Source organism: Pan troglodytes, chromosome 19 (genome assembly GCF_028858775.2).
Source record: "Pan troglodytes isolate AG18354 chromosome 19, NHGRI_mPanTro3-v2.0_pri, whole genome shotgun sequence".
In the NCBI taxonomy this organism is placed as follows: domain Eukaryota; kingdom Metazoa; phylum Chordata; class Mammalia; order Primates; family Hominidae; genus Pan; species Pan troglodytes.
Genome location: NC_072417.2, coordinates 81,897,010 through 81,910,122, shown reverse-complemented (window position 1 = coordinate 81,910,122; position 13,113 = coordinate 81,897,010). Strand labels below are relative to the sequence as shown.

The window sequence follows — 13,113 nt, the reverse complement described above, 5'->3', positions numbered from 1 at the left end:
AAGTAAATAAAAAAACTTTGAGAAAACAAATAAGGAGCCAAATGCAGAATTTTACAGAAAAAATAATGTCACAACTATCACACATCAATGTCCATTTAAAAAAATGTGTTGCCATGAATAAGAAAATGCCACTTTTAAACGTTCTTTAGTAACAAGGAAAGAAATATAAAAATCCTTTATCCCCATGAATGGTATAAATTGTGATTGGTGTAATGTTTGCCAGGCTGAGGCTGCGTCTTACTGTGCTTCTCTGAGTTAAGGAAGAAGATTGGGGTTAGGTTATTGGTTGATTGTGAAGAAGGTGTAATGAGGAATGGCCATGGCAAGAGAGGCGTAAACAAGATAGACAATGGTGTCTGTGCCAGACAGAGGTGAGATGTGAGCTAGGAGGGGATTGGAAGGGAAAAAGAAGCCGAGGACCAGGAACTCCTTTGAGACTGAGGAACATGCTTGGTGTGCCTGAGGGAATGAGCTGGCGAAACGGGATGGTGAATAGGGGCTGGGTAGTGTGGGTTTAAAATGTCAGCGGTTGGGTGATTCCAAGAATGGACAAGGTTCTGTGTGAGAACTTATGAATAATTGACTGAAAGGGCGTGGAGGTGATGTTTACAGGGAGTAGGACATTAAATAACAGAGAGGCTAGGGAGGCAGATGGGCTGTGCATAGGGCAACAAATTAGGAGTCTGGAAGAGTTCCTTCCAGTATTAACATCTTATAAATCAATATCGACCTCTTGTTTGAATTAATACTGGAGGGAAACGTAGCAGAGCAGTGAAATCTAAAGACTCTAGAGCCAAAACCCCTGAACTTGAAACATAGTTACATAACACCCTTGTTCATTAGGTTCTCTATCAATAAGATGAGGAAAATAATGGTATTCTGAATAGGGCTATTGGGAGAATAAAATGCTTTAATGTTTGCTAAGTTTTCTTCAATGCATATTAATTGCTATGTGTGTGAGTTATTATTGTGTTGGTTTTGCAGCTGTTTTGTTTTTTAAAATTATTATTTCATTATAGTTTTCAAAGAATATTGTAAAACAAAAGAAAAGAAATTGATGAGGAAAGGAAAGTGAATTATTCTGACATAAAAGAATGGGATTCAAAAAAAAATCTTTCGTAACAAAAACAATGAACGGAACTAGAGGCAAGTATGTAGACTTTTCAGTGAACACATCCAGAGAAAGATGACAACAGCTTTTGGGGAAGGAGTGACATGACCAAATTACACATAAGGAAGAATTTCTTGTCTCTGAGGAAGCTTGTGATGGTCCCGAACTTGGAGAGACTCCAGAGAGGAGAGAAGGGTCTGAGGTTCACTGAGGGGCTACCCTGTATTAAGACAGTGCCCTACATAGCCATCATCTTATTTAGTCTTCAGTGGTAGTATTATTCCTGGTGTCCAGAGAAATAAAGGAATAATAGAGGGGTTACAGAGGTTGCCCAAGGTTACAGAGCAAGAATGCAGCAAATAAAATGTTCGATCCAAAATCTATTAGACTGGAAACCTAATTTCCCCCCCACCGCCCCCGCCCCCCAGAACAAGGTGCACGTGTGTGTGCATGTGTGTGTGAATGTATTTCTGAAATCAATTTTAGGAAAAACAATTCCTAATTCCCAAAGAATATTCCTAATTCTAAAGAATTCTGCCCAAAACTTTTACCTTGTATTTATATATCTTAGAACACCCAATAAATAAATGTTGAAAGAGAGAATGAATGGATGAATAAGTGAATGAAAAGTTATGTTAGAATCCATTTCAGGTCTTCCTTTTCAAGTGAACATAAAATACTAAAATAACATTTTGTTTCCACATTAGGCTCTCCTGGGGTTTGCTCTATGCTGGTTTCATCTTCATTATGGCCCTTTTCTTGGCACTTGTTATAAAATCTACCCAGTTTATCATTTTGTCTGGCTTCATGGTAGTCTTCAGCCTCTTTCTCCTGTATGGATTGTCTTTGGTGAGTTAGTGAATTAAATTTCTTTCCATCCACCTATAGCCTAAAAATTGTTTGTTTCCGACTGATTACTCTGTATGCCTCCTTTTTTTTCTACCTACTCTGTTTGCATGTGAAAAATCTATAAACAGGTACAATTTGATTTGAGGTGTTTTGTAATGTCAGTTTTTAGTGCAATTTGCAGAGCGTAGTTTTGTATGTTATATACAAAATAACTATAATATACAACTGTTACATACACAAAATAACTATAATGTTGTATATCTATTTTATTATGCTAGTAATAATGTTAGAGAAACATAAACCAACTAGATCTTCTCTCATTTTAGGTAGCTTTGGCTTTCTTAATGAGCATCTTGGTAAAGAAATCTTTCCTCACCGGCCTGGTCGTGTTCCTCCTTACTGTCTTTTGGGGGTGTCTGGGGTTCACATCACTGTACAGACACCTTCCTGCATCCTTGGAGTGGATTTTAAGCTTGCTTAGTCCCTTTGCCTTCATGCTTGGAATGGCCCAGGTGAGACGCCATCTGAATGTCTATTAATGGCATTTCTGAAACATCTGTCCGTCTGGAATTCATAGGCTGTAATCATTTACAAACTCAGCATTGTAAGGCTTAAAATTCTAGCGAAGGCTGTTGTAAAGTTGCAAAGACAGAACTTTTAAAAGCTTTGAAATTATTTAGCCCAGCAAAATAAGACATTTGGAAAGTGAAAAAAAGAGGATCAACATACAATTATTTAAAGGCAATATGAAGTATTTTCTTAGGCTATTAATTAAATATGGACATGTGGCAAATCTAATTATAAAAAACTATTCCAGTTCATGTTTTTACCTAGTAATTGAAGAGAATACGTGATTAAAAACCATTAAATCAAATTAAATTAAAAATTTAAAACATCTGGAAAATTCATTAGTAAATTATGTTTCTGTTCATAAAATGTCTTTTCTGTTTATGTGATTCTTATTGAATTCCCCTTGCCTTCCCTCTAATTAAATGGAAATGTCAACCATTAAATATCCATTATTTAGTGTTTAACAAAAGGATTGTTAATTATAAAGAGCTCATTAACTTGAACATCATAGACAAGCCCACTTCTGGTTCTCCTTAAACACAGCAGTGCCTTTTGCCCAGAAATTCTCCCTCATGCCGCCAATTTACATGGATCACCACACCTTTTGACTGTGTCCTATTTGGTAAAAGTTCATCTAAGTTTGATCTCAAATGTCATCTCTTCCCATACTTCCCTACTTCCTCCTAATGTTTCAATTTCATTTGGAACATATTTTTATCATAGCAATTACTAAATTGCATTCTAGTTGCTCATATGTCCATGCCTTCCAAGGCATAGATTTGAGAACCATAAAGGAGGCAGTCTCCCTATATAACTCTATTCTCAGTATGAGGCAATGAGTAGTCATTTTATTACTATGCTCAACCTGTTTAAAATGTATCTTATACCTAATTTCCCTTAATTAATTACTTTTTAATTTTCAGCTTGTACACTTGGACTATGATTTGAATTCTAATGCATTTCCTCATCCATCGGACGGCTCAAATCTCATTGTAGCAACAAATTTCATGTTGGCATTTGACACTTGCCTCTATCTGGCATTGGCGATTTACTTTGAAAAAATTTTGCCAAGTGAGTAATGATACGATTAAAATCATATATCATTTAAATAATTTTATTTCTGAAAACAAATCTCCTAATGGATATACTATTTATATTTTAAGAACTATTTTGTGTATCAACAGCAAAGAGAGGAACAAAGTCGTCGCTACTGGCCAAATTATCTCTTCATTTCTTTCTCACTACTTGACTTGTCAGAACTAAAGCCTGAATTTTGTTTATAGAATCACTAACCTTCATTTGAACTTCACTTTAAGTATATGGCATTTTTTTTTTTTTTTTAGACCTCTTAGAAAGCTAGTTCCTAAACAGTTCTGGTAATCATGGTCATTTATAGCTGCTTATGTCTAACTGTTTAGCTCAATGGTTCTGAGCTCCGGCTGGGCAACAGAATCATGTGAAGAATTTTAAAGCAAGTCTAAGCCCAGCTCAACCTGAAGAGATTCTGATTTAATTAATCAATGCATCTACGTTTAAAAAAAAAATCTCCCCAGAAGTTCACAATAGGAAAGCCAATATATCATAAATTTTCATTTGTATCACCTTGCAACATACAAGAATATGAGTTTCACAAAAGCAGGGATTCGTTTTGTTCACAGATGAGATTTAAGCACCCACCGCAGTGTCTCATGCACCCTAGATACTTGTGTGCTTCACTTTCTTTTTTTTTCTTTTTGAGACAGACTCTCACTCTGTCATCCAGGCTGGAGCGCAGTGGCACAATCTCGGCTCACTGAAACCTCCGCCTCCGAAGCTCAGGCAATTCTCCTGCCTCAGCCTCCCAAGTAGCTGGGATTACAGATGTGTGCCACACGCCTGGCTAATTTTTCTGTTTTTAGTAGAGACGACGGGGTTTCACCATGTTGATCAGGCTGGTCTCGAACTCCTGACCTCAGGTAATCCACCCGCCTCGGCCTCCCAAAGTGCTGGGATTACAGGCATGAGCCACAGTGCCCGGCTTGCTTCACTTTTTTCTCCCTCCTTTTATAACCAAAGGCAGGCCCTGATTCTCCCTTCTGCGTTTCCTATTCAAGACAGAATGCCAAGGGCCCTTTATTCAAAAAGCAATGAATACACACTTGTGGAAAGGGAAGAAGGGGAAAGGGTGAGCAGGAAGACAGAAAGCCACATCTTGAGGCAGGAAATTCATCCTGTTTTGTTTTTGTTTTTGTTGTTGTTGTTGTTGTTGTTGTTTTTAAGATAATCCTTTAAGAATTACTGTCTCTTCCTTTTAAAAGAACCCAGAACAAAAGATGTCAGGATCCACTATTGTTGGCTAGCACACTTATTATACAATTAGAATTGTTTGAATATGGTATGTTTTCATTTGATTTTTTCCAGTAGAGGTAAAAATTACATAACTGATTAGAAAAATTACTTTTTTGCCTACTAATATTTTAAGCCTTTCTACCCCTTGTTAACATTGCTTATTTAAGACACATACTTAAATATATCTTCTCTGTTCTACTTTTGTTTTTATGGCAAAATCTCACTGACTTTTTTTGTGTTTCTATCATACTGTATATCCCTGGCATGCTGTGTATAGTTTAGGAAATTTACTCGTGTGACCCTTGTACTTACTAATTCTTCCTTTTCTCCTTCTACTTATTAAAACATCCTGGTTGTATTATTTTTCATTTTTGTTTATTTTTCCAATGTGTTTATTCTCAGTGGATCCACAAACAGATGTCACTGTGTTTACAATTGCTTATTAGTATCCTCTTAGGTAATTGTTTTCTCTAACCAATTTAAATTTTATTTTGGTGTGCACTATGTGATATATTCCATCTTTTTTTAGTCCTTGTTTCAAACATACTCTAATGATATTACTTTAAATATTCTCTTTGTACATGTTTTATCAAGTTATATCACATATTGTTACATTTTCATGGCTGCATTTTATTTTTTACTTAACATTATGTCACAAAAATATCTTTCACATCCATGCTTTTTCCAGTTTCAAAAGCATAGTATTTTATTATTATAACTAGAAAATTTATTTCATCCAAATAAGTGAGTTGTTCCATTTTCTTCCTAATTATCTCTGCTCACTAAGCTTGAACTTGAGACCAGAGGTGACTTTGTTCAAAACACTTCTAAAGATAATAAATAAGAATGACAGAAAAATTAACTGGATAAAATGACAGCATTATTTCATGGTAAATCTGGTGGCAGAAGGTATCCAGTTATGGTGGCATGCTTTTATTTGCTAGATTTTTCTTTTGTCAAAAGGGAGAGAGAGGTACTAACAACATACCAAGTGGCAGGTATACAGAGAGTGTAAGACATTTATTGCATGAATGAAGGACTGAACATGTGAGAAATACACAGAAGTTTGAAAACCCATAACAGTGGGGATAGTTGCAGAATATTAGTGAAATACGATTCTTCCATTTCATAATGTCTCCTAATATGAAGAAAAACAGATGTGATCATAGAATACTAATACAGTTGGATTCGTTTCCAGCAAGATGTTTATAAGTAATATGTCTTCAAAGCAGATCATAAATTTGCTTAAGAGGAAAATTATGGTTTGGGGATGAAATAAAGCAGAAATACAAAATAGCTTTAAAAGTATTCACTTTGTGTTAAGTTTCAGTTAATTATTTTATCGTGTTCTTTTTCTTTCTTACAAATGTGTCATTTACTTTTCTTAAATCCTATTCTATCTTCTTTTGGATCCAACAGTCGTTCTCAATTTCTTCTTTCTTTGCCTATGTAATGACACCTGGTCTTCCAGACAGAATTCAGCATGCCTGCATATCTTACATTAGCAATTCAATCTGTCTTTCTTGAGGTTAAGAAATTCTAAAACATTTATTTAAATTCCTTTTGAAATATTTAAAAATCACAGTTTCATTGCTTCCTATAGGATTTATTATAGTAGAGATATCTGGTATTTTTTTTTCCTTATGAAGCTACATGTGTCAAAACGTGCATTACCTGCTGTTGACCACATGTTCAGGTTTAGCGACAAAGGGCTGCGTTGCCGTGCTACATTACTGTGACTCTCTCTCCCTAACGTGGTCATTGACCCAATATTTAATTGTCTTCTGGCCATGTAGATGAATATGGACATCGACGTCCACCTTTGTTTTTCCTGAAGTCCTCATTTTGGTCTCAAACACAAAAGACTGATCACGTGGCCCTTGAAGATGAAATGGATGCCGATCCTTCATTTCATGACTCTTTTGAACGAGTGCCTCCAGAATTCCAAGGGAAAGAAGCCATCAGGTAATAAGGCTGCAGGTGGAGAACAGGGCAAAAAGGCAGGAAGCTAAGAGATAGCACCTGAGGCAAGCAGTGTTCCCTTTTGTGCTCTGTAGACAGTTCCCACCTGTCCTCACCTACGCTGCTTCTGTCACTTTCCACCTCAAGTTCAAAGAAAGATCCCTTTACCAACCCCTTACAGCCTAACATTGTCGACATTTACACTAAATAAAAGCTTAAATTTTACCAGCTAAGATAATTCAACAAAACCCTTGCCCGGATTCAGTCTTTTACTTGTTTCTCTTCACCCTTAGCCTCCCTCATTGCTTTCTAGGTCTCAGTTATTCACTCTTTGTCCCCACCTCATCTATCTCCCTTTTCTTTTTTTTGACGGAATTTTGCTCTTGTTGCCCAGGCTGGAGTGCAATGGTGCAATCTCAGCTCACTGCAACTTCCACCTCCCAGGTTCAAGCGATTCTCCTGCCTCAGCCTCCCAAGTAGTTGGAATTACAGGCACCCACCACCAAGCCCAGCTAATTTTGTGTTTTGAATAGAGACAGGGTTTCTCCATGTTGGTCAGGCTGGTCTTTAACACCCAACTTCACTCGGCCTCACAAAGTGCTGGGATTACAGGCATGAGCCACCGCGCCTGGCCTTTTCTCTCCACTTTTTAAACTTCTTATTTTTCTTCTATTTTTTGTCCTTTAAAAGAAGATGAAAGAGTAAGAAAGAAGGACAAAGAAAAGGCCTAGAGGTAGATACAAAGGGAATTCAGGGAGAGGTGCCCTGCAGAGTTAAGCCTATCTCATTCTGTGTGACAACAAAATGTCCATTTTGTTTGGTGCTGGTGACTTTTATTTCTAGATATGAGAAAATAGGAAGAAAGTCCTTAAGATCCTTGGCTGTCCAAGTCATACTCATCATCAATGACCAGCCTGTGTCAGTCCCCTGTGAAATGTCTCAGATTATCCCAGGTTGCTGAACTTCTAAGGAGCCCATTTCATTTTGTTCTTTTAACCTGTTCCATATTTATCTTCCATATTTTTATTTGTCCCACAACTAAGCTAGGTTTACTCTAGCAGAGCAGCTCAGAGCAAAACAGTGGCTTTATTTGAGGTGCTTGTGTGTTTCTTTTTGTTCCTCTTTGATCTCTTTAACACCTTGCCCAATTATAAGTGCTGTGGAATGAGAGTAAAATGGAATTTAAAATAAGAATATTTAACGAGACAGTTTTGGCCAGGAGCGGTGGCTCACACCTGCAATCCCAACACTTTAGGAGGCTGAGGCTAGTGGATCACTTCAGCTCAGGAGTTTGAGACCAGCTTGAGCAACATGGCAAAACCCCATCTCTACTAAAAATACAAAAATTAGCCAAGCATGGTGCTACACGTCAGTAATCCCAGCTACTTGGGTGACTGAGGCACAAGAATCGCTTGGACTCAGGAGGCAGAGGTTGCAGTGAGCCAATATTGTGCCACTGCACTCCAGCCTGGGTGATAGAGCAAGACTCTCTCTCAAAATAATAATAATAATAATAATAATATCTAATTAAACAGCTTTATATGAATAGAGACTGAATATTTTATGAATAGTAGATGATAAAATAAGAAACATAAATTTGATTTGGCCTATGGATTATATACTTAACTGGTAGAATAAAACCATGCAGATTTATCGCCTAGAATTCCAGACCTATAATAGTACTAAGCATAAGTTAATTTCATTCCTTTCTATAGCCATCAACACCATGTAACCAATATCATCTTATATGCACTGTACATGCGAGATGAAATATTTTACTTGCCTTCCAACACAGCCCTAAAGCCCTGCAAAAATTTTCAGGTTGTGAAACCTGAAGCTGATCTGGAATAAGTACGTTGGTGAAGGTAACAGAGCACTAAGTGGTTGTAATGGAATAAGCTTAGATGGGCAGTACTGTGAACCCCATGCTCTTGCTATTATGATACATTGATTGTCTTTCCTACTGTAGTTCTTAATGAACCTTGGGAGACCTTGAATCAGGATGGCCAAAGATCTTTCCAACCTGTGCCAGTGGTTCACAGGAGCCTTTGGGTATTGAATGTCCATGTCATCTCTTGGCCTTGCTTCCTTAGCTTTGTAGTTCAGAGGTGATCCCGTTCTCAATACTAATATTAGCTTAAACCCCAATCTATGGAACCTTTGCTTATGGGTCCCAATCACAGTGAAATTCTTATAACTCCTCACATGTAACTCCTCACATGACGCCAATGTGCAGACAGGGTTGGCAAGCGGTATTCTAGCTGATTCTGTCACACAGCTATGACTGTGTGAGAGTGAAGACCCAGATCTTCATGTATCCTGAAGTTAAGATTTATCCAATCCTGTCTACCAAACTGGAAATTACAAACTGAAGAAAATTGTCACTTTGAAGTATCTTTTCTTTTTTTCAGAATCAGAAATGTTACAAAAGAATATAAAGGAAAGCCTGATAAAATAGAAGCCTTGAAAGGTAAAAAAAAAAAAAAGAGAGAGAGAGAGAAAATATTTGTTATATTAATATTGATTTCCTGATTTTAATTCAGTTCTGCTTTCGGTGATTAATTAGTGGTGGTATTTTAGACTTGAAAAGAGTTATTTGAGCTACATACGACTTTTTTTTCTAACGTATTGCTTCTACTTTATAAAAGTTAGAAAAAAATGAATGTGTTTTAGAAATAGATGTATTTAGAATCTATACTGGGTAATATTGAGGTAGTCTAAGGATATTCTGGGTTTTTTTTTTCTACAAACTCAAGTTTTTTGTCTGTAATCCAAAAGCTATTGGTAGATACTGTATGTTTTTCTTTTGTGTGAAAATATCACTTACCTCAAAGGAGTTTTAGCCATGTAATAACTTACTATTAATCTATTCTTCCATTTAATAAATACTAACATTGACCTACCATATGCAGGCAATGTCAATGAACCTATTATATAGACATGTTTCATTCATTTAAACTAAGTAATTTCAAAATTTCAAAAGAAGCTATTTTGAGAAATAAGTTTATAGAGGGAACTTTTAATGTTTTATTTTGAATTTAACAACCCACTATATTTATATATAGAAAAGACAACCATTCAAGAGAATTAATAACAATTCATTGGCTCCATAATGGAATATTTTTGTGGTTTTAATTGTTTTCCATCCCTTTATCTTATCTTTCTTTCCTTTCTTTTTTTCTTCCTAGATCTGGTATTTGACATTTACGAAGGCCAAATCACTGCAATACTTGGTCACAGTGGAGCTGGAAAGTCAACACTGCTAAACATTCTTAGTGGGTTGTCTGTTCCCACCAAAGGTACAAACTAGTTTGTTTTCTTTTTTTTTTAATTATACTTTAAGTTTTAGGGTACATGTGCACAACGTGCAGGTTTCTTACATATGTATATATGTGCCATGTTGGTGTGCTGCACCCATTAACTCGTCATTTAACATTAGATATATCTCCTAATGCTATCCCTCCCCCTCCCCCCACCCCACAACAGGCCCTGGTGTGTGATGTTCCCCTTCCTGTGTCCATGTGTTCTCACTGTTCAATTCCCACCTATGAGTGAGAACATGCGGTGTTTGGTTTTTTGTCCTTGCGATAGTTTGCTGAAAATGATGGTTTCCAGCTTCATCCATGTCCCTGCAAAGGACATGAACTCATCATTTTTTATGGATGCATAGTATTCCATGGTGTATATGTGCCACATTTTCTTAATCCAGTCTATCATTGTTGGACATTTGGCTTGGTTCCAAGCCTTTGCTATTGTGAATAGTGCCGCAGTAAACATACGTGTGCATGTGTCTTTATAGCAGCATGATTTATAATCCTTTGGGTATATACCCAGTAATGGGATGGCTGGGTCAAATGGTATTTCTAGTTCTAGATCCCTGAGGAATCGCCACACTGACTTCCACAATGGTTGAACTAGTTTACAGTCCCACCAACAGTGTAAAAGTGTTCCTATTTCTCCACATCCTCTCCAGCACCTGTGGTAAAAACTAGTTTATTTTCAAAGTCAATTGACAAATAAATCAGCTGTTAATATGAAATTCTTTCAAGTGTTAATCACAAACACACATACCTAGGGAAAAATGGAATTTTATTTAATAGTAATATTCTGTAGAAGTATGTAATATTTAATTGGTATACTGCATATGGAATCTGAGTATTTCATAATAACTATTTTCATGCTCATTAGTTGCCATTTGGCATTCCAGCTTCTATCTGTCAGCTCTTTTTTTTTTTGTTAAGCAATAAGGTATTTATTTTTTTATTTTTTAAAATTTTTATTTTAGGTTTGGGGGTGCATGTAAAGCTTTGTTACATAGATAAACACGTCATGGGGGTTTGTTGCCTATATTATTACATGACCCAGGTATTAAGCCCAGTACCCAATAGTTATCTTTTCTGCTCCTCTCCCTCCTGCAACCCTCCCCCATCAAGTAGACCCCAGTGTCTGTGATTTGCCTTTTTGTGTTCATAAGTTCTTATCATTTAGCTCCCTCTTATAAGTGAGAACATATAGTATTTCATTTTCTGTTCCTGCATTAGTTTACTAAAGATGATAGCCTCTAGCTCCACCCATGTTCCCACAAAAGATATGATCTCATTCTTTTTTATAGCTGCATAATATTCCACGGAGTGTATGTATGCCCATTTTCTTTATCTAGTCTGTCTTTGATAGGCATTTAAATTGATTTCATGTCTTATTGCTCCTCATGATTCTGTGGGTTGACTGGGCAGTTTTTCTACTCTGGACCAAAGTGACAGGGGCTGGATGATTTAACATGGCCTCACTCACATATCTGGGGCTTCAGTTAGGACAGCTGCATGTCTTTTCCCACATGGAAATATATCTTTCAGAAGGCCCACTGGGATTCTTCACCCAATGATCCCCATGATCCCAGCAGCAAGCAAAGACAAATCACTAGGTGGAAGCTCTTCATCAGGCTCTGCTTGTATCACATTTGCTAGGATACTACAGGGTATATAGGCAAAGCTAAATGTGAGGGGGCAGACAAAGAGACTACACTTTGATGGGAAAAGCTGCAGATGGGAACATATTTTGAATATACTATGCAACTAAAGTAGAAGTTTCTAATGCCTGAATTGTATAAACTGTCAAGATAAAGTCATACATACATTGAATTAACAGCGATTTTATTAAGAAATATCTTAAGCCTTATCTTGATATTAACTTTTCCTTTGTTACAGGTTCAGTCACCATCTATAACAATAAGCTTTCAGAAATGGCTGACCTAGAAAATCTCAGCAAGCTGACTGGAGTTTGTCCACAATCCAATGTGCAATTTGACTTCCTCACTGTAAGAGAAAACCTCAGACTCTTTGCTAAAATAAAAGGGATTCTGCCACAAGAAGTGGATAAAGAGGTACAAAAATATGTTCAAGTTAATGTGTTGGTCAAAATGAGATTATTAAAACCATTTGCACTGAGTTTTAATTTTAAATTATTTGTGCGCAAATCATTGTACAATTGTTGGACAAGAAAATCCAATTTAAACAATAGGTAACATTGCATATAATTTACAATGCGCCAAGCATATCCTTAACTTTAAATCTAATAAATCATTTATTCCTCATAGCAACCCTATGAGATAGGTGCTATTATTATCCCTATTTTATACATGTGGTTCAAGAGAGCAAGGAACTTGACCAACTTAGTAGTCAATGTGTGTGACATTCAAACCCGGAAAGTTTGGCTCCAGTGTTTGTTCTTTTTTTTTTTTTTTTTTTGAGACAGAGTTTTGCTCTTGTCGCCCAGGCCAGAGTGCAATGGCCCTATGCCGGCTCACTGTAACATTTGCCTCCCAGGTTCAAGCGATTCTCCTGCCTCAGCCTCCTGAGTAGCTGGGACTACAGGCACACCACCGGGCTTGGCTAATTTTTGTATTTTTAGTAGAAACAAGGTTTCACCATGTTGGCCAGGCTGGTCTCGAACTCCTCACCTCGTTATCTGCCCGCCTCAGCCTCCCAAAGTGCTGAGACTATGGGTATGAGCCACCGCGCCTGGCCCAGTGTTTGTGCTTTTAACCATTTACACTTTACAGCCTTGTATTTATAAATTTTTAAAAAAGGAATAAATTTTGGTGTATGACATAAATACTGTCTTTTGGTTAGATACAAAGGGTTCTGCTGGAATTGGAAATGAAAAATATTCAGGATGTTCTTGCTCAAAACTTAAGTGGTGGACAGAAAAGAAAGCTAACCTTTGGGATTGCCATTTTAGGAGATCCTCAGGTGAGTCACATTGAATTTGCAGGTGAATTCAAAGTTTAAAAAATG

At 36.9% G+C, this 13,113-nt stretch overlaps 1 protein-coding gene across 6 annotated transcripts in view; it reads left to right on the top strand.

Moving 5' to 3' along the window:
• The window catches only part of ABCA8 (ATP binding cassette subfamily A member 8), an 88,742-nt gene that overhangs the window by 24,720 nt on the left and 50,909 nt on the right, over positions 1-13,113 (top strand). For 5 of the 6 annotated variants that reach the window (XM_009433142.5, XM_009433140.5, XM_009433141.5 and 2 more), the window contains 8 exons: positions 1,819-1,960; positions 2,287-2,472; positions 3,454-3,601; positions 6,655-6,823; positions 9,232-9,290; positions 10,009-10,119; positions 12,025-12,200; positions 12,949-13,068. In XM_009433142.5, coding sequence (XP_009431417.4) covers positions 1,819-1,960; positions 2,287-2,472; positions 3,454-3,601; positions 6,655-6,823; positions 9,232-9,290; positions 10,009-10,119; positions 12,025-12,200; positions 12,949-13,068 — 1,111 coding nt within the window. The remainder of the gene's footprint in view (positions 1-1,818; positions 1,961-2,286; positions 2,473-3,453; positions 3,602-6,654; positions 6,824-9,231; positions 9,291-10,008; positions 10,120-12,024; positions 12,201-12,948; positions 13,069-13,113) is intronic. The other variant, XM_063799244.1, reaches the window with a different exon arrangement.